The sequence below is a fragment of the Buteo buteo genome, chromosome 3 (genome assembly GCF_964188355.1).
Source record: "Buteo buteo chromosome 3, bButBut1.hap1.1, whole genome shotgun sequence".
NCBI classification, from domain to species: Eukaryota; Metazoa; Chordata; class Aves; order Accipitriformes; family Accipitridae; genus Buteo; species Buteo buteo.
In genome coordinates, this window is record NC_134173.1 from 32,292,407 (window position 1) to 32,316,971 (window position 24,565).

At 41.7% G+C, this 24,565-nt stretch overlaps 2 protein-coding genes across 3 annotated transcripts in view; one reads left to right on the forward strand and one right to left on the reverse strand.

The window, feature by feature from the left end:
* MAPRE2 (microtubule associated protein RP/EB family member 2) overlaps positions 1–9,594 on the forward strand; it is a 59,158-nt gene extending 49,564 nt beyond the window's left edge. For both annotated transcript variants that reach the window (XM_075023256.1, XM_075023257.1), the window contains 2 exons: positions 1,473–1,631; positions 7,444–9,594. In XM_075023256.1, the coding sequence (XP_074879357.1) occupies positions 1,473–1,631; positions 7,444–7,515 (231 nt within the window). In that variant the 3' untranslated portion in view covers positions 7,516–9,594. The remainder of the gene's footprint in view (positions 1–1,472; positions 1,632–7,443) is intronic.
* Positions 9,595–11,079: 1,485 nt separating this feature from the next.
* Positions 11,080–24,565, reverse strand: part of LOC142029028 (ethanolaminephosphotransferase 1-like) — a 49,631-nt gene continuing 36,145 nt past the window's right edge. Inside the window, exons 7-10 of the mRNA XM_075023255.1 lie at positions 22,248–22,296; positions 19,874–20,054; positions 15,775–15,957; positions 11,080–14,603 (exon numbers count right to left, since the gene is read on the reverse strand). Coding sequence (XP_074879356.1) covers positions 14,538–14,603; positions 15,775–15,957; positions 19,874–20,054; positions 22,248–22,296 — 479 coding nt within the window. The 3' untranslated portion in view covers positions 11,080–14,537. The remainder of the gene's footprint in view (positions 14,604–15,774; positions 15,958–19,873; positions 20,055–22,247; positions 22,297–24,565) is intronic.

Genomic DNA, 24,565 nt, shown 5'->3' on the forward strand with positions numbered 1-24,565 from the left:
TAGTTAATTTTAAGGTGACCAGTCATTGTATCAATCATAGATTCAAACTGTGAAGGGAAGACTTGGGTGTCACACTGGGGCTGCTGGTCAGGAATGGGTTAGTATGTGAATGAGATGCTCTGAGATCCTGCCCTGATAACAGGTCAGTTCTGCTGTCTGACACCTCTAAGAGTGCAATCAAAGGTCAGAAAAAGGCATCACTAGCTCAGCAGTTACAGAAAAATGAACTGATAGGATTTAGTAGGCTGTCAAAGCATTGTTTGAACTCTGCTGGTATTTTTACTAGTAGAAGGAATAAATCAGCTTGCAGTGGACCTGGCAACATATAACTTTCTATTAAATTGTATCAGTTAACTGCAATGTATTCTGATGGCATTTAATTTATTTAGAAAACTCATTTGTATAATTGCAGGCCTTAAAATGTGGATGCTAATTTGGCTGTAATTTGGATGTGATTGGGGTCAGTGTGTTTACTGTAGGCAGTTTCATCCGTGATTATTTCTATTGCTTGTTACACTGCTGTCCTCCGAATTTGAGTGTCTCATTGTGTATACCCTATTGGACAGTATTTTATCTGTTATGCTCCCACAAAATTGTTCTTTTTGAAATATATATTTATGTGTGTGTATATATATGTATGTATAAAAGTATATTGCAACATCTGTCATGATTTATCTGAAGCTTAATCATTAACAGCTATGTTGCCTGTAAATGATTTGCAGCAGTCCTGGTGGTGAAATTGAGACTGACAGTATAGCTTGAAGACTTGTGAACGAGGTTGCAAAGAGAAAGATGCTTGGCATTTGAGAGAATTTGTTGATAGAAACAGCACATTAATCAGAGCAGAAAGTCCATGGTGCAGCCGGTCACGGCATCAGAGTGCTGAAACATGGGTCTTTAACAGTATGGTAAGTGGGGAGGCAGAAAAGGAGAGGTGAAAAAACAACACAGCAGTACTCACATTTGCAACTGGAGGACATTTTAATTTCCTAACTAGACTGTTTCCCTTTGTGAGCTTTTCTGCTAGATCTACATATTTTTAGGCAAGGAGATACTGTAGATTTCCCAACGACTACACATTAATCCAGGCAAAATAATGCAAGTACTGAGCTGAAAGTTTTATTAATTACCATTACATGATGCTTCTGGCAGCTTTGTTAGGAGTCAGATCTTAAGTAGCCCTGATTCCTGAACTGCTGCTTTGGGTTTCACTATAAAAGAGCACTGAGAAGATTGACCTTTAAGGATCAAGGTTAAGATGTATCCAAGAGGCATAAGGGGGGAGCCTGATTTACTATTCTCTCTTATGTAAGGTTCAATCTAGCACTTCAGGAAAAAAAGAAGTGGACTTCATTTTAAGCTATAAAATTGAATATATGTTTAAGATTGTTTAGCATGCATAATTTTAGACTGAGTTGTTTTGTATGTAGTGCACCTCACAACTGAGGCATCACATCTTGGTTTATATGCAGGTACATTCATTAAAACTTGCACTTGAAGGCGTGGAGAAGGAAAGGGATTTCTACTTTGGCAAATTAAGGGAGATTGAACTTCTCTGCCAAGAACACGGGGGAGAGAATAATGACCTTGTCAATCGGCTAATGGAAGTCCTTTATGCTTCAGAAGAACACGTAAGTTCAAGTTTAATGTCTTTTATTTAGACAAAACAGCTAAATTTCGTAACAAATTTATTGGCACAGTATTGGGTCATGTCCTATATTTAGGTCAGCAGAACTGTAGCAGCTAGGATTTCCATGCCTCCTCCCCCAAAAAGGAAGTTTGCATTTGCAAACAGACTTCAGCTTGGGGAAGGGATTCAGGAGGCTGGTTGCTTTTCACTGCTTCAGTGTAGGTTTTATATTCTAGGTTTGCTGAAGTTGATCTGAAAGGGGAGAGTGTGTGTCACAATATTAAATTGATTTCATATGGTTCTGAGCCTTAGTTTTGTTTTTTCGTCTTCTGCCCTTCTGCATAAAGCCTTTTGCTCGTGTTCTTTAACGTGTTGAAATTCACAGAAATTCTGACAGAGGTGCTGTTCAGTGTCTACAGCTGTGAACCTTCTCTAGCCCATGTGGTAGTGTTGTAATATGCATGGTGCAGGTTGCCAAATACATAATTATATCTGCAGAGATAATGCTCTTTAGCATTTTTTTTTATCCTGTAGCTATAGGCAAAATTCTTCCTTGTGCAAACCCAATAATCCTCTATTACCAAAGTTTCAGAAATGTATTGTCTGCAAGATTAAGCAAGAATCTCATTGCATCTTAGACTTAGTGCTGTAGACGCTGAACAAAGCAAGAAGCTGCAAAGGGTGCTGGTTAAATTCCTCAGATACATTCAGGGATAATGATTCAGTGGAGATTTAGCTGAACTACTCCCATTCATGTTAGCTAAATCCCTGTATGCACTGTACTGACGATTGACCCTTCAGTCTCCAGCGGATGATGGCTTTGGCTCCAGAGTGTATAAGCATCAACTTAATCTCTCGGCAGCACTGTGGTACTGTAGGCTGTTTTATATCTGTTCCCAGAAAGCTGTTGGAGCAGTAGTCAGCTGACTTAAAATTTTATATCAAAAGCAGTGCCAAAGGAACTACTAACTCATGTGCTTTTCTAAAAAACACTAGTAGAGCATAAATGAAAGTTAGGTGCAAGAGGGACATGAGCTTGCCGCTGACAGGGGCCACTGCTCAGATGAGAAGTGACAGGGGAAAAGAGGATTTGTTCAACAGTGCAGGGCGAGTGCTAGAGAGGAAAAGGAGGAGGAAACCATTATTTTAACAGGAATAAACAATAAGACAAATTTGCCAGGCACGTGATAACAGGCTAAAAGAGTTACATATATATAGCGGTCAGAGAAAATGTCTTCTGGATTCAAGAACAGTGATTTATTTATAAAGCAAAGCCAGAAAAATCCCTCTTCTCCCCATACCCCTACCACATCTGTCTGTCTGTTGGCTTAAATAGCAAGTGATTCTGTGCCAAGGAATGCATTTGTTGCTTTTCTTCCTGCACTTTTCCATACTGGCAGAGCACATTACAAAATATTCTACTTCAGTCCACATCTCAGTGTTTTATCTGCTTCCTCCCTCCAAGCCTTTCTCTGATGAAAGCATCATCCCTGCCTGCGCATGCACTACATATGACGACGGTGCCTTTATCTAAAATGTGTTTGCAGTTGGAGGCCGAGTATGTCACTTCAGCAGGAGAGTGCTGCTCCCCCAGAGAAGAATACAGCGGCCATTCCCCATACAATTTTTTTGTACCTTTTAGTGGGAGACTTGATCTCCTCATCATCTGGGGTGCATTTCTTCCTCAGCTTAGCAAATGGAATGTAATTTGCTGAGGAACGACCCCAATGCATTAGCATTAAACCAAAGACTGTAGTTCCCTTGCTGATGCAGATCCTGCCTACTTTTTGTTTTCAGACTTTGCTGTCTCGTTGCCCTGCTTTGCCCTTCAGTTCTGTGATTTCTCCCTCTGTACTGAATTTGTCCCAAGTTAAATTCTCTATTGCAGCATTTTGCAGGTTAATCCCTCAATAACAGCAGTTCAGCTTTCCCAATCCCCAGATGGGAAATAGCCCCCATTCCCAAACCACAGGCAACTCCAGCATTCCAGGTTTCTTGCTAATGAGTTCATCATAAATCCAGCTTAGATTTTTTTAATCTCTGCCTCAGAGTGTCTCAAGTATACAGAGACAAAGTGGAAAAAAAGGATTACATAATTTTCAGGATTTGTGACATTTACAAGTGATACTTCAGCCATGAGGCTTTTCTTCAGGAAGGGGATGCACAGGAGTGCAGCTCACACATACTACACAAGTGATCCCTGACCAAAGCCTTGTGCTTGAATATTGTGACTAACATAAATTTGTTTTCAGTTCATACTTCCAATAACTTCTTGACAGCAGTTTCAAACTCTTCCTTCCTAGCTGTAATTTGACAGGCATCTACTGTATTCGACATGGCACAGAGACCATGTCCTATTTTTCATACCAACTGTTCTTACTCAGAAGGGACAAGTCTCCCTTTATACCTAATTTTCTGTTAAGCCCAATTTAATCCTCCTACAAGAAAAAAATAAGAAAAAAATCTGGACAGCACTTTAAGTGGTCACATCTCCCAGTAGCTCGTAGGTCCCCTGTGAGCATTGTAGGCTGTCAGGTGAATTCTGTGTAGAATGATTCGGAATGCAAGTATAGAGTTTAGTCCCTATAAAAAGCATTCTCCAGAGGTTTGATTATTGTAGTATTGCACTGAAGAGATTTTTATCAGGTTCTTGTCATGGGGCAGTGGCGGGGAGTGTGTATAATTATTTTTTCAGAATTCCAAGTCATAGTGTAGTTTCAGTCATGTTACTTCATAAGCTTCTGTTTTGTTTAATTCAATAAAGGCTAAATTTTTAACACTGATTAATTTTTTTATTATTATTTTTTTGGTCTTGATTTTGGTGAGTTTGAGTCTTACAGCACAAATATCAATCCATCTGGTTTCGTTGTCTTTAGAGGCTCCCTTTTCTTTTCCCTGTTATGGTTCTGTTTTAAACCTCATCATTATGTCTCTGCTTATACAAAAGGGATGTTGTATCTGCTAGTGTCATTTAACATCTGGCTGATCAGTCTGTAATCCTTTGTAATTTTTAATTACAAATTGCTCATTTGTAATCCTTCTTCTTCATCAAAAACATCAAAGTTGACAGAGAAAGGTGTTAAAAAAGGATACATTTGGGTGGTGGGGAGATGTGGCCCCTACCACTCATGCTATGACTGCTATAGACAGCATTGAGAGCTCAAATAGTATGTAAAGCATTTGGTCATATGGTTTTACAGTAGGAGAGCTTCAGACTGAGGAACCAGAAGAGGCTATGTGTCTAGCTGTGAAACCCAGAGGCATGTGCGTCTTGGCATAAAGCAAAAATGTAGGAGAGCTTTTGCTTTCCTACATAGGCTGTTCTGGTTCAGTTCACGGAGAAGTTGGGTGAATTGCTGACATTTCATCTATCAGTTGCTCCGCTCAAGTTTCCAAAGCAATTGCTCGAAATGCCATTGGTTTTGTATCTTTCTGCTCTAGCAGCTACTACATCTGCTGCTGCTTTTGGAACAGGCACCCACCCCCCCAGCACCTGGTTTTTGTAAAGTCTAGCTCTTCAGTCTGCAGGCATACCTGAATAGTTTGAGGCAGATGGATTGAAGAGTCAAAAGAGAGCCCCTCTCGTCATGGGAGATGGAGATGACCGTGGTCATGTGATCCAAGCCACAAATAAATGCTCTAAATAGATCTTCTACTACTTTCCTTATTAGGGGATGCTATTCAAGGAGATTCCACAGACCCAAGGTAATTGGGCGTAGTGACTCTTGTCTTTCCCATTTCATGTGTCTACACAAGCTGTACATACTGAGAAGCACGTGTCCAAGTCTCAGAACAACTTCTGAGGTAGTCACATAAGATTTACCATTTCCATCAAAGGTAAACCTGGCAAGAGAGGAGCCACCACTCTTCTTCACAGCTGCAGAGTAGGTTCCCAAGCCACTCCCTGTGTTTAGAGGCTTTTCCTATTATATGCATGAAAAGATAGCATGTACCTGACCTATAAAGTCTGCATAAGTGGGCTTTCTAATAGGTGTTCCTCATAAACTCTGCACAGAGAGAGCCTATGGAACAGGTGCATCCCAGAGCAGGTCACCTCAACACATAAGGAAGGTCAGGGTAGATGGGGTTAAGGGAACATAGCTCACTGCAGCTAAACAAGCTTCAGTTTTCTCACCCTGTAAGGCAGGGTCACATTCTCACAGCTGTCAGATTCTCCCTGTGAAACTCCCGTTCTCTGCAAGTCTTGCACCCTTGCAGCCCATCACAGAAGTTGTGATTTCTAGATACTAGGCAAAAAGCTGGTTTGATGTGATGTACCTACTGTATGTAATAAGGGCATCTTTCCCCCCCAAGGGGCCATAAGGTGCTAAACAGCAGTTGTCCTGACTGACATGCATAGCTTCTACCTGAGAATAGCATCTGAGTGATAGAAAGCTTGCTTTCAATTGAAATTTGTCCATTTCTGTATGTGGTAAACAGCTGAATATTTCCATTGTATCAGCAAATGTTAGGAAACTTATTCTCCTGTTCTTGCCCTTTAGAAATATGAATATTTTATTGCCAGAAGGGAATTTTCTCATTGCGTAACCTGCTCTGAACTATTCTGGGAAAACTCAAATTATGGCCTTCCTTTTCTTTTAATTTTTGCCTGAAATTTGAAAACTTGGCAGTATCAATTTGGTGAAGTTTGTTGTTCAAGCTGCTCGCTTCTAACAAAAATTGCTGGGAGCCAGGTGAGTTCTGCAGAGGTACCGCATCAGGGATGCTGCGTTTTGAATGGCTGCTCAGTGTCTTGGAAAAGTGGTTTCCTTTGGAGCTGCCTATAGCGGAACGCTACTAATGCAGGGCAGAGAGTAGATGTAGGGGATCTTTTCAGTGAACCATGTTCCAGAAAGATGGAAGCCACTTGAGAGGAAAGCTGTAAATGCAGCTGCACTTAATGGCAATACAGAAGTAATGCCCTAAGAGTCAGCCAGGCATTTTGAGCTCTGATAACATCCAGGTCAACTCAGGATACCAGGTCTGTTGTCTCTAAATTGGAAATTGTTTGAAACTGGTGTCACCTGCAGTGAGGATCCAGCCTTCCCTTCAGTCAGGGATTCTTCTCCCAAGAGGGACGTATATGCAAAGAGACAGCTCTGGAAAATACTGTGTGTAATAACTGTGTGCAAAAGGGAAGTGTTTATTAACAATTAGTGCTTTTAACAGTAGCTCTATAAATCAGTGAATACTGAAATTTTTTTCAAAGCAAATGTGTTTGCAAGTCTTTGGTTGTTATTTCTGGATACTGCTAAAAATCACTGTTTTGGTAACCTTTGAATTCAGGTCTATGTTAGCATGGGTGCATTATTTTAGGAAAGTAGTATGACCTCAAAAAGGAGACTGAGGTTATTTTTTAACACAGGTGATAGCAGAAGTGTCTTGTCCACTTAGGGATATAAACCTAGAGTGAAGATTGTGCGAAAACTGCAGCAGACAGGTTCAGAAATCCTTGGACAAACTGAAAATGGGAGGACATTAGGATGCTATGATACAGCATCTACCTGTTGAGCATCTCACTGTCTAGCTATTCAAAATGTTCCCTTATCGGGACAGTATACACTCAGTGATCTTGAAAACTGACGCTTTTTCTGGGGAAGGAGAAGTACTGCATATGCATTGATTAAAAGCAAAGTAAATGCATTTTATTGTAATACTACAAGATGCTGCTTTTCTCAGGTAACAGCTCATTTTGTACTTATGTGCATGAAAATTAGAAGTTAAGCTTTAGGCTATGACAGGCGCTGTGGGGCAAGATTACATGAGGAACACTTTCTGCTGAAGAATGTTTTGGGGTCTTTTTCTCCCTGCAGGAGAGCCACACAGAAGAGCATGAAGGTGAAGAGCAAGTCCATGAACAGCCCCAGCAGCAGGAGGAGTACTGACTCACCCAGCGTCTCTGACAATTTTCATTTTGTGTGAGAACTTTCTTCTGGAGAATGGAACATGTGCGGCCTCAAACTTGAAATCAGTTCACTCCCAGTCTGCCATTAACATTTATGTACCATAGTGAGTGCCAGCCAACCACTGCATTCTGTACCCATACTTTGCCAAGATGCATTTGCAGACGTCTTCTTTCAGTGTATCTTCCCAAGAGGTTGTAGGGCTACATCACCTACTGTACATCACTGCAACTTCACCACTTGGCTGCTTGAGATTTGTTCTGCTCTTTAAAAAAATATATATATTTATTTTTTTTTCCTTTTTTGTCTTAAGTATGATACACTTGTAACTTGTTCTAACATATTTATATTGGCATTTTGTGTGGCAAGAAGTACCGTACCACTAGCTGTGTCTCTCACTTTGTGGTGCTTTCGCGTTTTCTAGTTCATCTGCCTTGGGGCATCAATTCGGTTGAACAATTGGAAGAAAGGGATACAGTGGAAGTCATACTCAAGCCATAACGATGAGGTGTGTTGTGGAGGAAAATGCTCGTGTTGCTCACATTTATTCCTTTCCTGCCTTCACAAAATGGAAGGCAAAGCATCTGTTTCACTAGGAGAGATTTAAACCCCTGTGTTAGAAAGCTTGTTAGAAAGCTGCATGGTATGTTTTTTGGCTTATTTCTGGAGGAACAGACATCCACTTAAGTTTTTTGAAAACCCTCCCAGTTTCCTGGCTAGTCAATAGACATTTCCCAGCTTCTCTTCCTTCCTGAGGAATCCAGTCCCAGCCTCCAGCTGCAGCTCTGCCTCCGCAGAGCTCAGTGCTGATGGAGGAGAGAAATCTCTTTGACACAAGTGTAGCTGCAGGACACAATCTCTGCCGTCTTACTTGGTTTCCCACCCCTCAGAAGAGGACAAAGTAGGCCAGCCATTTCTTTTTGCTATCCTTCCCCCCTCTGCTGCCCTGGCCATGCAAGTATGGAAGACGGGAAATTTCCGCAGTAGTGCAAGGCATGGGGAAAAAACAGCAACAGCACTAGCCCTGAACCTCCCTGAACTCCCTTTCAGTGGGTGGTGGACACCTCACGGGTGTTGAGGCTGCTTCTGAAGCATGGAGAGGCAGTGAGGAGTCCTTCTGGAAAGGGAGCACATATTGGAGGGGGACCAGCTGACCGAGGGACACAGAGCCGGTTCTGCACTTGGCTGACCTTCCTCTGGTGAGGCTGGTGTGGTGCAGAACCATGTCTGCCCTGGAGAAGTCTGCAGTGAGGGTGTTCCCTTCCCGTGCAGTCCCATTGCCCTGTTCTAAATGATGGTATTTTATAAACAGAGGTATCTTGAAGTATATAAAGCATTCCTTATTTTCCTTGTAAAACTGCGCATTGTAGTCTCTGAATATTTAATGCTTGGTATTCCTGGTCTCTCACTTGATTTTCTTAATTCTGGATTGTTACACTGATTTAGCAGGTACATGGAAGTCCCACCCCAATCTGCAGTCACTGAAAAACTCCAAAGCCTGTTGAACAGCTAAATCATCTTAGACCTTCGTAGGCTCCTAAAGCATAAATTCCCAGCTTACTCTTCCATAGAAAGGTTTTTTCAATTAATCAACCCCCAGCACACACACACATTCATGCGCAGTTTTCTGTTCCTAATCAATCTTTTGCAGCTAAGTGGCTCTTAGTTAAATGTGAGATCCCTGCTGTTGTGTTGCACCACAGACAATATATAAAATACTGTTAAGCACTAGAACAGGTTTTTCCAGTTCCTTCATCGCTCCTGCTGCTCAGCAGAAGTTTCTGGACCCTGCGGGCTGAAGGTTTCCCAGCCCTGCCTCCAGCACTGACCTCACGTCCTACCTGGTGATGAAGTGAAAGTACTGCAACCTGCGGGCCAGCGCTTTCCCATTTTGATTGGTTATGAATAAGGTCTGGTTTATAAAAATGTGTATAGTCCAAAATGAGTATTTCCAAGAATCACCACAAATGGGGGAATTGTCATTTTCGTTGTATTTGTGTTTATTAGAACATATGTACTTATTACAATTGTCATTGTAATAAACGGTAGTTCTTCATAATACTGTTGAACCGAAGAGCAGTTACTAATTTTTTTCCAGTCTCCAGAATGTCCTTTACGCCTGTATGGGATTTCTGATGGGGCAAGGAGTTTTGGGATCCAAGCTATAAACTTAATGTCATCAGCACCAGTCTCTGCTTACTGCAGTTCATCCTTCTGCCAATACTCGAGCAGATGCATGGAGAGCACTTCAAGAGAAAATGTTTTTCTAAAGGTGCAAGTGGTCGGGTTGCTGAGCTCCCCGGGGGGTTCATAGCCAGGCTGTTGTGCCTCTCTCCTTTCCTCTCTTTGAAGCACATTTAAAAAAATTTTTAAAAAGCTGAACTTCTGAAAATTCCTTATATCCTATTTCTGGTCTGAGGACTGTAACCCTCTCATGGCTCGTATCAAGGGGGAGGTGACTGACAGAGGGAACTGGGGCGGTAAAGTACCTTGTGGGCACTAGAAATTGGCTGTGCTGAGGGGAGAGCGATGCTCTGAAAGGGGAACGAGTTGTCCTTCTCCCCTTACCCCCTGTGAGTAACCCATTCTTCCGTTATGGTTTTAATATGCATTTGTAATTACCTTTACTAAATAGCACACCATAAAGCTTTGGTTATATATTAAATGTAAACTGAAAGGAATGTAAACATATGTATTGTTAATTATAAATAGATAAGTAATGACATAATAGATACAAAAAAGTCTTATTCAGATGTATCAGTCATTTTACATTATCCACAGATTGTCGCATGGTAGAGTAGATTTTTGTCTGAATATGTGAATAACTTGACTTGCGTTTATCTTTTTACATATTTAATAAAAAAATATATGTTAAAATCTGTCTAGCTCTAGAGACTATTCAAAACATTCTAAAATAATACTTTCCTGGTTTAAATATGTATTTTTGTTTCATTAGTGACTGCATATGGGAGCAGGAAGAAAAAGGCAGCTGCTTTAAAAAAAAAAAAAAATTCACTGATTCTGTGTGTGCACGTAGTATCTGTTTCCCCAAGAGCTCAGCAACAGTACCCCCTTCTACAAGTCAAAAACAAAAATGCATGTATGTATGTGCACATAAACAGAACATTCTTCTTTATGGCAAATGCTTTCCAGCCTCAGAGTACTAAATCTCTTCTTGTATCTCAGTTTTGATGCAGCAAAAGCAAAACTCGCAGCAGCCAGGAGGTGAAGAGAGTATTATAGCAAGGACACTGAAGCTCTCAGTGGACTTTTCTTGCAATGGCCAAGTATTCAGGGATGAATCTTCAGTGCAGTGCTTAAAAGCCACCTACATTTTAGATTAAAATATTAATTTTTTTGAAGAAAAGGGGGAAACTTCATTGTAATTTCACAGCTCTGATCTTTTGCAGCATTGAGCAATGTTGCTGCTAAATCTCCAGGGATTTAAGCCTTGGGTCAGGACCTCTTTCTGCCATGGGCTGAAGCTACCTGGTTGCGTGCAGGGACCGGAGGAGCCCATTTCCAACCCAGGCACTCAAACCTGGGAGAGCAGTGCTAGTTTAGTTCTTTTCATAAGACTAGGGTGGAGGCATGTCTTTGGGCTAGTGTTAATGCTCAACAGCATAAAAAAAGACGTTGTATACTTTGCAGTTCAAATAGTTGAAAACTTCCTGCCATAATGTTGTGACCAAAAAAAATTGTTGTCAGACCGTTAGGTCATCTACATACCGTTATCTGACTTCACAAAATAAATCTGTGACCATGCAGCCCTATGAACAAAGCATTTTTATTCTTGTTCATTGAACCGGTTACCATCTAAGATGGCTAACAATTCAATATATACACTGTGCAATACATGATCTGGTTTTATACTTGTCTTTATAGAGATTGTAGTGACAAGTTGCTTTAAAAAGGAAGAAGAAAGTTATTTGCCATGTCTTCATAGAGAATGTGAAAAGCTGGCCGGAGCTTAATTTCCTTTAAAAGGGATAGTGTATTCCTCCTTAGAAAGGTACAAGTGCAGGCAGGTTGTGGCAGTTCAAGTTTTATAATTAATTTAATGAAATATTTCAAAATACTCCATTACAGTGCATCAAATTGTGCCGCTTCTGTGACCCTTATTTCCAACTGTTTCGTAAATAAGTGCAAGGTAGAGGGAAAAGGGAAGCCTGTCCACAGAGTTCCAGTACAACCACATTCAATCCAGGGGTATTTTTGTATATTGTATTCGAATTGTTATCTCGTCAGGACTTCAGATACTTTTGATGAATGGGTTAAATATAAGCTGCTGAAATAGGTGAGACTTTTGTGGCAGCGTATCTGGTATTGGATGCAGTATTTAACTTCATCAAACAGTGAGATTGCTGGGTGCATGCCTACATCAGAGTCATCATTCCCCTTCAAACACAGTCAGAACTGCCTTTTTTAGCAACCCTCATTAAAGAAGCAGCCGTCAGCCTTACTCTAAGAAAGAGTCCTCAGGCAGTTAGGGAGCACCTCTGTGGAGACCCTGTGTTCCCTGGGCATCATGCAGAGCAGGGGGACGGCCACCCCACTGGTGGGGAGGAAGGCTGGAGAGATGCCTCTTGTTGCTCCAGCTGCTGCCCCGGAGCTGGACCGCAGTGGTTCCGGAGGGCACAGGAGCCCTCCCTTCCCTGCCCGAGTCTGCAGGGCTCAGCAAAATCTCCAAACCAGCATTAACAGGGTGACCTGGGTCCTCTGCCTAACTCAAGCCTTAAGCTGCCTGAACTGTGATTGTAGTATGATGTTCATTTGGGAGGTTGGACCCCCCAAAAATCAGCCTTACTGACATTGTGGTAGGTCAACTATTGTAACAGGTAGTGCAAACTTAAATTGAAGCTGTTCACGAAGATGTGACTAGTCAGTGCTCAGCTGAAAATCGAAGTTACTGATGTAAGGCTGTGTTAACTGGGGAAAAAACGATCAGGCCAGTGATAAAGCTGGAGAAACGGTCTAAGAACTGAAAAAAGGTGAACTGAAGGCTCAGCAGCTCAACAACTACGCTTCTGCCCTGCTTCTGGCAAGCAAGATAGTTAACTAGTTAATAAACATGCCAGTCCGTCAATCACATCCCTCTGTGCAAGAAATGTAATCTAACGCTTACCTTGGGGAAAGTGGACAGATTGTTTCATTAGTGCTTCAAGGCCACAAAGTCCCTCTGGCTAGGGCAGTGTATGAAAAGAGATGAAACTCAAATTCCTACTCCTTCCTCCAAGGCATGCAGAAAATCTACATATATTATAGATGAAGTGAGCCGTTTACATCTGCATGCAAACGTGTAATGTTTAAAAAAAAAAAGCTTTTCTTGTCTCTCTTTGTTTTGTCATTATCTAAAACCACAAGAATTTGTTTCAAGCACACAGGCAAATAATGATTTGCTTAGCATTCTGCACTTACAGATGAGGTTTGACTAACTAGTTCGCAGTGAAATATGAGATTCCTCAAAGGTTTGTTGGCCAAATTTATTCTCAGCTGGTTACCTTTCTAGGGTTGTTTTGGGTTTGTGTGGTGGGGTTTTGGTAGCGGGGGAGGGGCTGCAGGGGTGGCTCCTGTGAGAAGCTGCTCAAACTTCCCCCGGCTCCAAGTCGGACCCACCTCTGGCCCAGGCCGAGCCCATCAGTGACAGTGGCAGTGCCTCTGGGAGAACAGATTTAAGAAGGGGAACCTGCAGTGAGTAGGGGGATTGTAATGTGAGAGCAGCCCCTCTGCAGACACCGAGGTCAGTGCAGAAGGAGGGGGAGGAGGTGGATGCCCCTGACTCCATGGGAAAGCCCGCACTGGAGCAGCTCATGAAGGACTGTCTCCCGTGGGAGGGACCCCACGGTGGAGCAGGGGAAGGGTATGAGGAGTCCTCGCCCTGAGGAGGAGGGAGCAGCAGAGACAACGTGTGATGAACTGACCCCAACTCCCATTCCCTGTCCCCCCACACCACTGCGGGGCAGGGGGTAGAGAATTTGGGAGTGAAGTTGATCCTGGGAAGGAGGAAGGGGTGGGGAGAAGGTGTTCTAAGGTGTGGGTTTACTTCTCAGTATCCTGTTTTGATTTGATTTGTAGTAAATGAAACTGATTTTGTTTCTTCCCCAAGTTGAGCCTGTCTTTTGCCGGTGACCATAAGTGGTGAGTGATCCCTCCCTGTCCTTGTCTCGACCCACAAGCTTTTCTCTATATTTCCTCCTCATCCCAACTGGGGCCGGGGGAGTAAGCGAGCAGCTTCGTGGCACTTTGTTGCTGGCTGGGCTTAAATCACAAGGGTATATTGCTTGTTGCTACCAAAACATCAACGATGTGCTAGAAAATAAATATAAAGGCCAGCTACTGCTGTACAGAGCCTGCATTTCTGACAGATACAGGTCAGCTGAGACTCATCTTAATGCTGGGGGAAAAAAATCAGAAGTTTCAAAACCACTTTACCCATAGCTTTCTGAGCTCATTCTCTTTTCTTCACACATTCATTTGAGGTGAGGAAAACACTGAATGTGCATAAGCCCTTCAGGAGGTTGTATGGAAGAAATGAGTTGTAAGAAAATAAATACGGAAAATGAAGCAGGCACAGATGTCAGAGTGGGAAGGACATACAGGGAGGGTTTGCATTGCTGGGGTCCCACTGGTGACTAGGCCGGGCAAAACCAGTGCTGGTTATAAACCCTCAAGGATCTCATGTAACCAGGCATGGATTTATCCAGGACTTCGGACACAGTGAGTGAGGAGGAGGAAGACAAAAGATTCAGAGAGGGTAGTAACACAGCATTAGTGAAGAGAATAAATATTAGCAGCAGAACAACTTGGTAAACACTTCTCTGCTGGACGGGAATCTTCCTCTGAGATGAAGCATCTTGCTGCATAGCTCATTGTTGCAGTGGTTTGGATATCTGCAGTATTCTATTCTTTGGTTACTTCAATCAGATTAATTCCAACTGTTTATTACACCAGAAGAGCTGTGAATCTCCACGTCAAGTGTTACAGTCTGATCATAGTGCAGGTGTTCACTCTTTGACACGTTTCTTCAGGGAAAAGATGTAAATGTTCAAGTGCTCACTCAGCTGCCTCCCCTAAATAGAAATCATGGAGATTAGCAACCAGTTTTGTGCGTGCTTCACAATTCACCATCTCTCTTCTCCTGGTCAGAGAAAGGAGGACCCAACCACAGTTTTTGTGTACTTGGGGACCTACGAGTACATGGGGACCTACAAGTATTCAAGCAAGAGAGCTGTGGTCTTTACATTCCTCTTGCAGCACACTGATGGGAAGTTAAATCACTACAGACCAGATTCACAGATGACATAAACTGTGATGGAGCTGGGACCCCTCAGTCAATAGCAAATTTTGACCATTCTGACCTCCCCTGACTGGCCCGTATCAGTGCTGGGGGAAAATCTACTATGATGCCAATGTCTGCTGACAAAAGGCTTCTTTCGAAGAAAAATCCTTACATCCCAATGGTGTATCTTAAATAAAAAAATGCTGACCAGCTCCCTGTGAAATGAGATCTTTGCCATGCAAGGTGTTTTATCCAAAAGCAAACCCCCATTAAGACACTTTCCTAAGGATTATTTGACAATACTCTTTAGAAGGAGGGCATTAACTGAGGAAAAATTAATTTAAGCAGTAATTCAGATGACAATAAATGACAAAACAGATACCTAGCAGACACAAAACTGTGCTGATAAGACTGAATGAACTGGAAAACAATTCACATCTCCAGCTTGGGAGATGCTAATGGAGGGCCAAGAAAAGATTAGAAATTGGGATGCCTATTTTGCTTGTAGATTCAAAGCAAAGTTAACATTATTTTATGAATTCTATTTATTTCACTTTGCATTTTACCTTCTTATTTTTTTCAGTCAAGTAACCTTAGGAAGAAGAAAGGGGAAAGGGGTGGGAGGATTCATGCTGTGTGGGTCAACTGGTACATAAAACCAGTCCATAAATATTCTGATTGTGATGGGTTTAAAGCTGAAACCAGTCAGCTACATCAGAATAATTCAAGCCACTGAAGTTGCTGCATGTGCGAAAAGGCACTGCCTGCAGTAAACTGACTTTTTTTTTTTTTTTTTTTTTAATTTATACTGAATAAAACAATACACAGAAAGCAAGCCATAACTGAACATTCAGAATCCCGGACACTGCCCCAGCTAGACAGCATAGAAACTGTTCCCAGACCCCATCTTCCCCCTGCCCCAGTGCAGCTCTCCCGTGGCCACTTTGAAGGCGCTCACTCACCACGCAGACCCCGTAGTGCACGTGGGCGGCCGTGACCAGAGCAGTGAACACAGCGAGCACCGCTTCTTCCATCCAGCCCAGCAGCCCGGAGATGGCTGCGTAGACCACCAGCGCCAGCGGGAAGAGGAACCAGTGGAAAAGCTCTGGCCGGGTGCTGCTCATCTGGCAGATGATCATCTTGCACTGTCGGAGCAAAAGGCGTTAGGTGAGAAGCGCTGGGTCAGCCCTGGGGTCTAAGCAAAAGTAACTCCATTTTCTCTCCAGGTTGCTTTTGATGAGGGGAAAGCAAGGCTGGAGTTCAAAATGGAGCTTGTTTCTGATGAGAAAACTACTATAGATACACCTTTATGCCTCGCTCTCTGTGAGTCTTAAAGTACTTTATTACAAGTAATTTAAAATACACACTTCTTTTCTGGGGACAGTGTTTTGACACACTTCGCTTTATAAGCTGAAGCACATCTTCACAAAGGGGGAGTTTGTCTGACACCTCATGCTTTCACATGGGCTCATAAAGTTGTGATCCCAAATCAAATGTGCCGCCACTTAATCACTGGGAGAGGAGCATAGTGGTATTTTAATCACATGGTGTGACAGAAATATATTCTGGTTCATTGTATAGAAGGGAGGGGAGGTAATATATGCCACTTTTAAATCCTGTTTTTCTTTTCTAGCACTGCTTCGTGTACTAAGACGCTATTTTCTTGGCTTGATCATGGCAGTGGACTCCCTGGAGGTGTAGCTGGGGGCCCAGTGAAAGGGATCCCACTCAGAATGGCAGAAAAAAAATGAATATATGATGCATGGTTTAACTGAAAGCAATTAGCTTAATTTTACTGAGTTCTTGAAACGTAATAAGATGAACTCACTTGAAGTTCAGATTTTTAAAACCAGTTAAGCACACCTAAGTGTTTTACCTGGTTTAGACTCCTTAAGAAATGTGTTTCATATACACCATGTCCTTTACAAAAAAAGGGGGGGTTAGGCACATCTGAAATATTTTATCAATTTAAGTTTCACTCAAAATCTAAACGTGGTTAAAAATAGATTTTATGTATCCTGAAAACAGTAGAAGAATGAAAAATTCATTCCCTGTGCAGTGCCTGAAATCTGATGACAGTAGCAGTAGGAGTCTGACCGTAGGGAAAAACTGGCTTTACTGTCTCTGCTGTGGAAACTGAAGAATGCAAAAATAAACCATGAAAAAATAATTAACTTTCAATAATGCAAGAAGTAAGCATTTGTACCTAATGTAAATATTTTTACTTAGAATACATTATCAGTATTGATTATGAATTTTTGAATAACACCAGTTTTATGAGTCCTTTGGGAATCATTCCAGAGGGTATCAGAAATTGCTAAAGCAACCTATATGCTATAATTTTTCTGGCTGAATAATTGCACCTGTCCAGACGTTAGATTTCACATAGTTCTAAACCATTATTACACCATGTTAAGTACGGTACTTGATTATTCATAAAGATTGCTTATTAATATTTGGAGCAATTCACCTTCAGTGTATCACAGGACTGCAAAATGGACTATGCTCTGCACTCCTCCCTCAATTCCTTATTCCCCCTGGTCCTGAAGCACTGACTCATGCTACAAGTGAGGCAAAAACAGCATTAGGAGGTGAAAGAGCTGGAGTCTGGAGACGCAGACTGGAAAGAAAAGGTAAGGTGATGGGACTATGCCCTGTGCTTTTCCATCCCCCTCGCCTACACCTTGCAATGCTACCCGGCCCTGCTGAATTTAAACCTCCAGCAGCTCTGGTTTGTGCCCCAGGGTAGGTCCTTAGCATCTTCCCTCTTACCGTCTCCCCTGGGAGGTTCCTCATGAAGCATCTCCTGAGTCTGAGCTGCCCCTGCTCATCAGCCGGCCGCTGTATCGGCCACTGCGGTTGTGCTATGGTGATGGCTGAAGGTCCCCTCCAAGAGACTTACCCACTCCGTCCCCTCCTCCTGGACTCAAAACACGTGCCTCTGAGGGCTTCCTAAGTGGGAGCTGTGACAGTTGTGCTCTGCGGTGATTTGCTCAGACCTGGATATTTCTGAGACTTGCCCTACGAGCAAATCTCAAAGCAAGGCCTGAGCTTCTTGGCAAGAGTGGTTGCCAACCCATCGGCAGTCCCCCTGCTGGCCGTGGGGACTGGGAAAAGAAGTCCTCCTCTCATGGGTCAACAGCTTTCCTTTCTTAGGCCTCAGAGGCCTTTTTGCCTTAGTTTAGCCAAAAACGCTGGAAACGGCCTGTCTTTCTGCCCACTCCCAGGAGGCCGTCGCCTTCCCTACTTGTCCTGACATTGCACGGCTACGAGGCCAGGTCTGAGACCGGGCATTTAGCCCAGAGGATCTGCTGGGCAGCTAAATACGTTGTCAAAGGCATAAGAAATTAAGATACTGGCAGGTAGAGAAACATGGGCTGCAGTTTGTGGTCTACAGAACAGATAATGGAAACCCAATGTGTCAGACTATCATGGAGAAGAAAAGCACTGCCATGACAAGCCTTACTCTGATGCTGGAGGAAACGTGTGTTCAAGGGACCAGAGGAGGTGAAAGGAAATACAGGCTTGTTTTTCATTTTTAAAATGTTATAAATTCCAACTAACACCCATACGTTTTTAATGCTTGCTTTTAAAATGTTAAAAATTTCAACTAACACACATACATTTTTAATTCATGCGCGCCTCTAACGCTGCAGTAGATATTTTAGTAAAAGAAAAAAACAAGGCCTGAAGAAATGCATTGCACTCAATGTCTAATAAACTGCAGTCTACAAAGAAACCTCTGGTTTGCCTTACTATTTTTCTTCTGCAAGCATCCTGCCACAATTGCTCTCAGTTGGTTAAGATGTATGTGCAGAACCTGCCAGCTGCCAAACTCTGAAAGCACTTTCCCCACTGGTATGAAATAATTGTATTTCTCATTATGGAATCTACACTGTTCTCTTAAGAAAAAGGGGTAGATTAGGTAATGAAAAATGCATACAATAAAATTTATACATCTGAAAATAACCGAACTTTTGCGAGATTAAGCCCCTAAGATGGAACTGTTTGTGACCCTCAGAAACATACATTTATAGGATACATCTAACAAACATCACAATTATGATTTCTTTTCCATCCCTGAATACAAACTTCTAAAGGGGTTATGGTTTCTCTTTTAAAATCCCACATTTCTAAAGATATCTCTCATAATGCAAGGCATTTCAAGCCTTTCACTTCTTAAGTTGGATGTAGCATTGCTCAGTGACACAATTTTAGATGGCATTGGAGACTATTTTCCTCAAATGACACGAGTCACTATCCCTTAGGGTATCTTAGCATTAAATGGAGGAACACCTTTCTACTTGGCTGCAGCTCCCTTGCCTCTCTCCTGGCAAGAAGAGAGACAAAGGGCCTCCTCCAGAGAGGAAAGCTCTGGGTTAACTGCAGTGCTCAGCATTACTGTCTGGCTGCCCATGTTGTTACTTCAGCGAAGTTTATGTTGCCTCATAGGCATTAAAGGGGGGAAATCGGTCACAATGATACGGTGTACGACAACTGATCTGTGGGCAGAGAGCCATCGCAAGGCCCCTGCATCTTGTCACATCTTTCTCTAAGAAAATGCTGTCAGTGGTTCGGCCTTATTCTGAACGGTGAAGGGAAAATGTGGGATCAACTGAACTGCAGGATACAGGAATACACGTACCACACTAATGGGCACAGCAGCAGCGCAAGACTACAACCCCCCCTACTCTTGCTGGTAAATCTGTGCCTGTGTTGAGCTGTCTTTGCCTTAGACAAGTCTGCATTTCTGCCTATATGTGGGGGAATATCTGTTATATTTCTGGAAGTAAGGCCTCCCTGGGGTTTTTGTAAACCCTCGGAAAAAAAAAGAACCCTCATAAAAATGTTATGCTGTGGTAGAGTAGGTATTGCAGTACTGTAAGTGTCCCTAGTCCAGACAACCGCTGTGGTGTATTTTTATAAGACAGAGCTTAACATAGAGGTAGAAGAGCTGTGTAATACTGCAGAGTTTCAGCTACAGTTTCTGTTCCCTTCTGTTTATTCACATAAAAATAGAAAGCTATCTCTAAATAGTACCACCACCACAAACATACTTACAATAACATTTGAGAAAGCAACCCCAACCATCCATAAAAACAATCTTGGTTGCTTTGCTAATATGTTGCCTGGAGATAAAACCACCCAGACTGTAAGAAGAATGAACAGCAACAGAGGTGACACAAGAGGTAGGAGTCCTTCATACAAAGAATCGTTCTTCAGTGTTTTCTTTAAATGTGCTCTGTAAATAAATACAATGATTTTATGGAGTAAGAAAATTTATCCATTCTATTTCTGCACAGTAACTTCATACTATAGCCTAAACTCAGCCCAAGAATTCATCTTGCAACACAACTACCTGTGCAAATGCGCTAGATACCCAGACATTTTACGAAAAATTGTAGGATATCCAAGTAACATTTATTTCTGGGGTAAAATTATACTGGCTTATTCACATAGCTTCTGGTCAGTTTTACCCACTCATCATTGCCTGGCAATGGACCACTAAGCTTACACAAAGTGAGCTGCAGTACTCTGTTGTAGTTGTCATCCAACTGCACAGCATGCAGGCTTGCTGTAAATTCAAAATATATATTTTTTAGAGGACAAAACTTCTGACACAAGGCATGAAATTAGCCAATATGCCCCATGTTTTCAGTGGCAACAGAGTCAAGCACATAGCTGGCAAGCGTTGCTGTTGTTTAGGTCTAGAGGTGATGCTGCTAGAAAATTCTGTACTGTTGCCAAAGTACAGCCTAAAAGGGGGGCTTTCTTTGCTAATTAGAGTACAGGAAAATTAATGATGCATTGTGTTTTCTTGGATATTTTAAGCTTTTAAAGGTAGTACTATTAAAGGTAGTAAATGACTATTTTCTGTCAGCTAGGAAAAAGGTAACTGGAAGATCAATAGCTTGTGCATATATCTTGCATCTTTCTCATTCAGGCAAAACTCATTGAGAGGTTATAAAGGAGTCAGAGGTTTAATTTACTGAAGTTCACTATCATTAAACCATTCTTCATACCAATAGTTCAGAAGAGCAATTCTGTGTTTGGTGTGTACTGGGAAATGTCCTGTTTAAAGTATCTGAACATCTGTATTTATAGAAACAGCTAGACAAAATTCCAATAAATATCTTTCTCATTCCAAAAAAGAATATTCTTCTCATAAAATAACAACTGAGAACAGGCAGCAGGATGAAGAAAGAGAGGACATGATCAGAAAACTCAAATCCCTCATCACCAAATAGCTTGTGTATGCATCCTTCAAGCAAAGCTGACTGGATGTTTAAAATTACCGTGCTCTCCTGTTCAGAGGAATGATAAACCCACCGGAAGACTTGAGAGAAACTATGTTGAATGATGACTTGAAAAGGAAAACACTAAACAAAAGTCCTGACATCAGAGGAAAGAAAGCAAAAACTAAAAGTTCATCAGCGTAAATGCTGCTACTGCCAGCGGCTGACATGCCCAAGCTGCTGTCCTCCTTCTTCCAGTCTTCCCTGAACCAAAGTCCCTTGCACCACTGGTCCCCAGCCCCCTCCCACTGCTGCTCCCAGCACCCTGCCCCAATGCCCAGCCTTTCTGCGGGTTCTCAGCCTTTCCTGCCCCACATCTCCTGACCCTCCACTCTTCCTGCCCCAAACTCGGGGCTATTCATGCTTTTATTAAGTACACCAAGTACTGCAACACAAAAAGGGCTGTGTAGGAGCGAGGTGTTATTGTCTTATAGTCTCTCCAAAATCTGAATGTTAATATTAATTTCCACTAATTCCTCACGACAGGCAGTGATAGTCCCTCCTCCAGGACACTTAGGACCTGAGAGACCTGATGTGACAGATGAGTGAAATGAGCTAGCAAATACTAGTGGAAGGCAGGCAGCATTAATCAAAATAGGCCATCAGAGTATAAACTGGCCATGTATAAAATTCCTAGGTGCAGCAAGCCAGCTCTTAGATGTAATCACAGCTTGCCACCTGCCTAGCTTGTATCTGACAGCAATTATCTGCAGACTTCATACAGAGAAGAGTTTTAGAGAAGGATCTGGAAGACAATAAAGTACTTCATGGAGTGCAGGCTGATAAGCTACAGAATTTTACCTAGGGCAGGTAGAACTTACAAATCACATTTGACTGCAAATAAAATGCAGTGTTTTTAACTACAGAGCCTTCATCAGTTTACTATGCAGGACCAGTGAGTGCAGTGTGAGACTGTGTGGAGAATGGCAAGTGAAAGGAAAAGGAGAGGAGTTACAAACATGGAAAAGAAACCAGTCAGATTCTAAAAACTGACCAGAAAAAACTTTTACTACATTATCAGGTGGCTGAAAGAACCTAGGCTACTTCAAGCTTTACATTTATTTCTCAAGTGTGGAAACCATTAAATATGCAGAATTAAATGGGAAGGGATAGAACTTACTTAATGTTAATTAACTTACCTGTGAATGTTGTATAGTGTTTGTGGAAATGAAAGAAATAAACTGAAGCCTGGAAGAGAAAAAGATTAATATGTAATGATTTACAGTCCTGCTACACTGATGACCTCAGAGTTTTCTCATATGATAACAGAGCTAGTGTGCTATTTTAAAAATGACTCAGTATTACAGATACTCATTACAGGATATGAACTGAGTTTGGAGGCTTTAGGCAATAATAAAACCTTCCTCATTTTTCCAAAAGTTAGCTCCTAGAAATAGTTGCTGATACAGATTTTCTTGGGTAATGAGTGAGAAGACCAGGAAGATTTTTAAAAAGAATGATGTAGTCAGTAGGTAGGATCAGTTATTTGTCATACAGGTTCCTCTGCTGGACCCAAGAAAGATCACAGCCCCATTATGCATGAGCTGCTCTCTGTTTATGTAGAAAAAACCCAAGTCTGACACCAAAAGCTTTGCAATGGAATATATAAAGACAATTAACCTCAAATAGTGCTACCAGGGAAATAACAGGTTTATAGTTCAATATACTAAGGTCCAGTTAATGATCTGCTTTGCTGATACAATGGCTGAAATGAATTCACTTTCATGATATGGCCATCATTTGAATGAGTGAGGGTTTTTTACTGTTTTTTTTAATATAGCTGTGACCTTTCTGGAGCTCAGCTTTAACCCACAAAGGACAAGGAATTCACCTTTGGTGTGTCTGTCTGCACTGTTGCTGGTATTACCAACAGAGCAGCGAGCAGCCCTAGAGCTGCCTGAAGTCCCAGTTGTACCCCATCTAACACCCACACCCAAAATACATTGGTCCACCCAAGGGTCAAAGACCTCCAGCAAGAAGTGAAAGTTCAAGGTTTAAACAAAAAAGCCACAATATCACTCAGCCTAACTGAGTGGAAATATATATAAGACTTTTTTAATCTCTGTGTTTCCCTGTGGAGCTTTTGGGTTTGGGTTTGGGTTTTTCCCCACTTTCTGTCTATTGAGGGCTTTTCCCTGGTCTGTTTGTTGCTTGGAGATTGCTCTGCGTGGCTTTTATATTATAAGGCATGACGATTGGTTTTAGTGCACTAAATTAATACATAATTCCTATTTTGTTATGGGCAAGAAAAGCACTCTGATGTTGTAAACCTTCTGATTTTACCTTAAAAAAAATCTCATTTAAGAAACACAGTGTACTGTTTGTACTAGAAAAGTAGCAAACTTTAACCTCATTACTAGAAATAAGGAAAAATAAGAATGAATAGAGGAAAGAACTGATTTCAGATGACTTTGTACTGGGGCTAACAAGGCATAGCAGAGTCTTGAGAAATGTCAGTGTTTACCATTCAGTCATCATCAAAGACATATCCAAGTGTTTAGCACGCTCTGGCCACAGTGGCAACTCAAGAGAAGGAAAACTAAAAAAAGCAAGACTAGTGGAGATCAGGATTGTTGGAAAACAGAAGAAATAAAAAGGTAATCTATTTCTCCAGTCTTTCTAGTTATCTTTTAAAGAAGAGGAAACAAAGAATTGGAAAAAAAGAATATCCAGCCTGTAAATAATTTCAGGTATTGCATTTTAACGTGTTTAATTCTTGGTTTTGCTTTTTAAAACAAGTAAGATAAAGAGCTCTGCTTCTTTACCATGGCAGAAACTCCATATCAAACAGCTGAAGGATGTGCAACTGAAGTAATATCGCAAGTATTTTGTAAATATATTTCTAAAATTCACAAGCTTAGTGCCTTCGGAGTAATCTGTGTTTAATGTGCACTCCCGTTTTAGCTATGTTTTCTATTAGGCAGGGAGGGCTAGTTCAATAAAATCTTGAGTTACGTACAGCAGTTCCAACATCTGCATCACATTAGAGCAGACATGAGACAAAACATTGACTCTTGAGGTTAAATCTAAATTTCCTGCTGCAATCCTGAAGTTTGATTTGTTAGCAGCAAAGCAACCGAGAGGAACAGAAATAGAGACTAGAACTAGAAATAGAATTCAAAGAGCAATGGTTGCCAACAATTTGTTATTTTTATGAAGTGCCATTTTAGTTAGAAATAACACACTGACCACAAACAATCCCCCAGCTAGCTAAAAGCCACTTTCCGAATGGGGCAGTTACACCACTTACTCCTCTGTATTTTTATACGGCTTTGCTTTTAGCAGAGCAAGAGCTGAGGATGCAGTATGGAAAGCAAAGGGTGTTCCCCTGTTTCTTATGGGATTTTCAAAATTCCATCATTTCCTACATGTTGCTTTCCCATCTTTTTTTAGCTAAGGAGGCCTGGCTTGGGGGCTGCTTTTGGTAGTCATTAAGTCTGCTTTTTAATTGGCATTA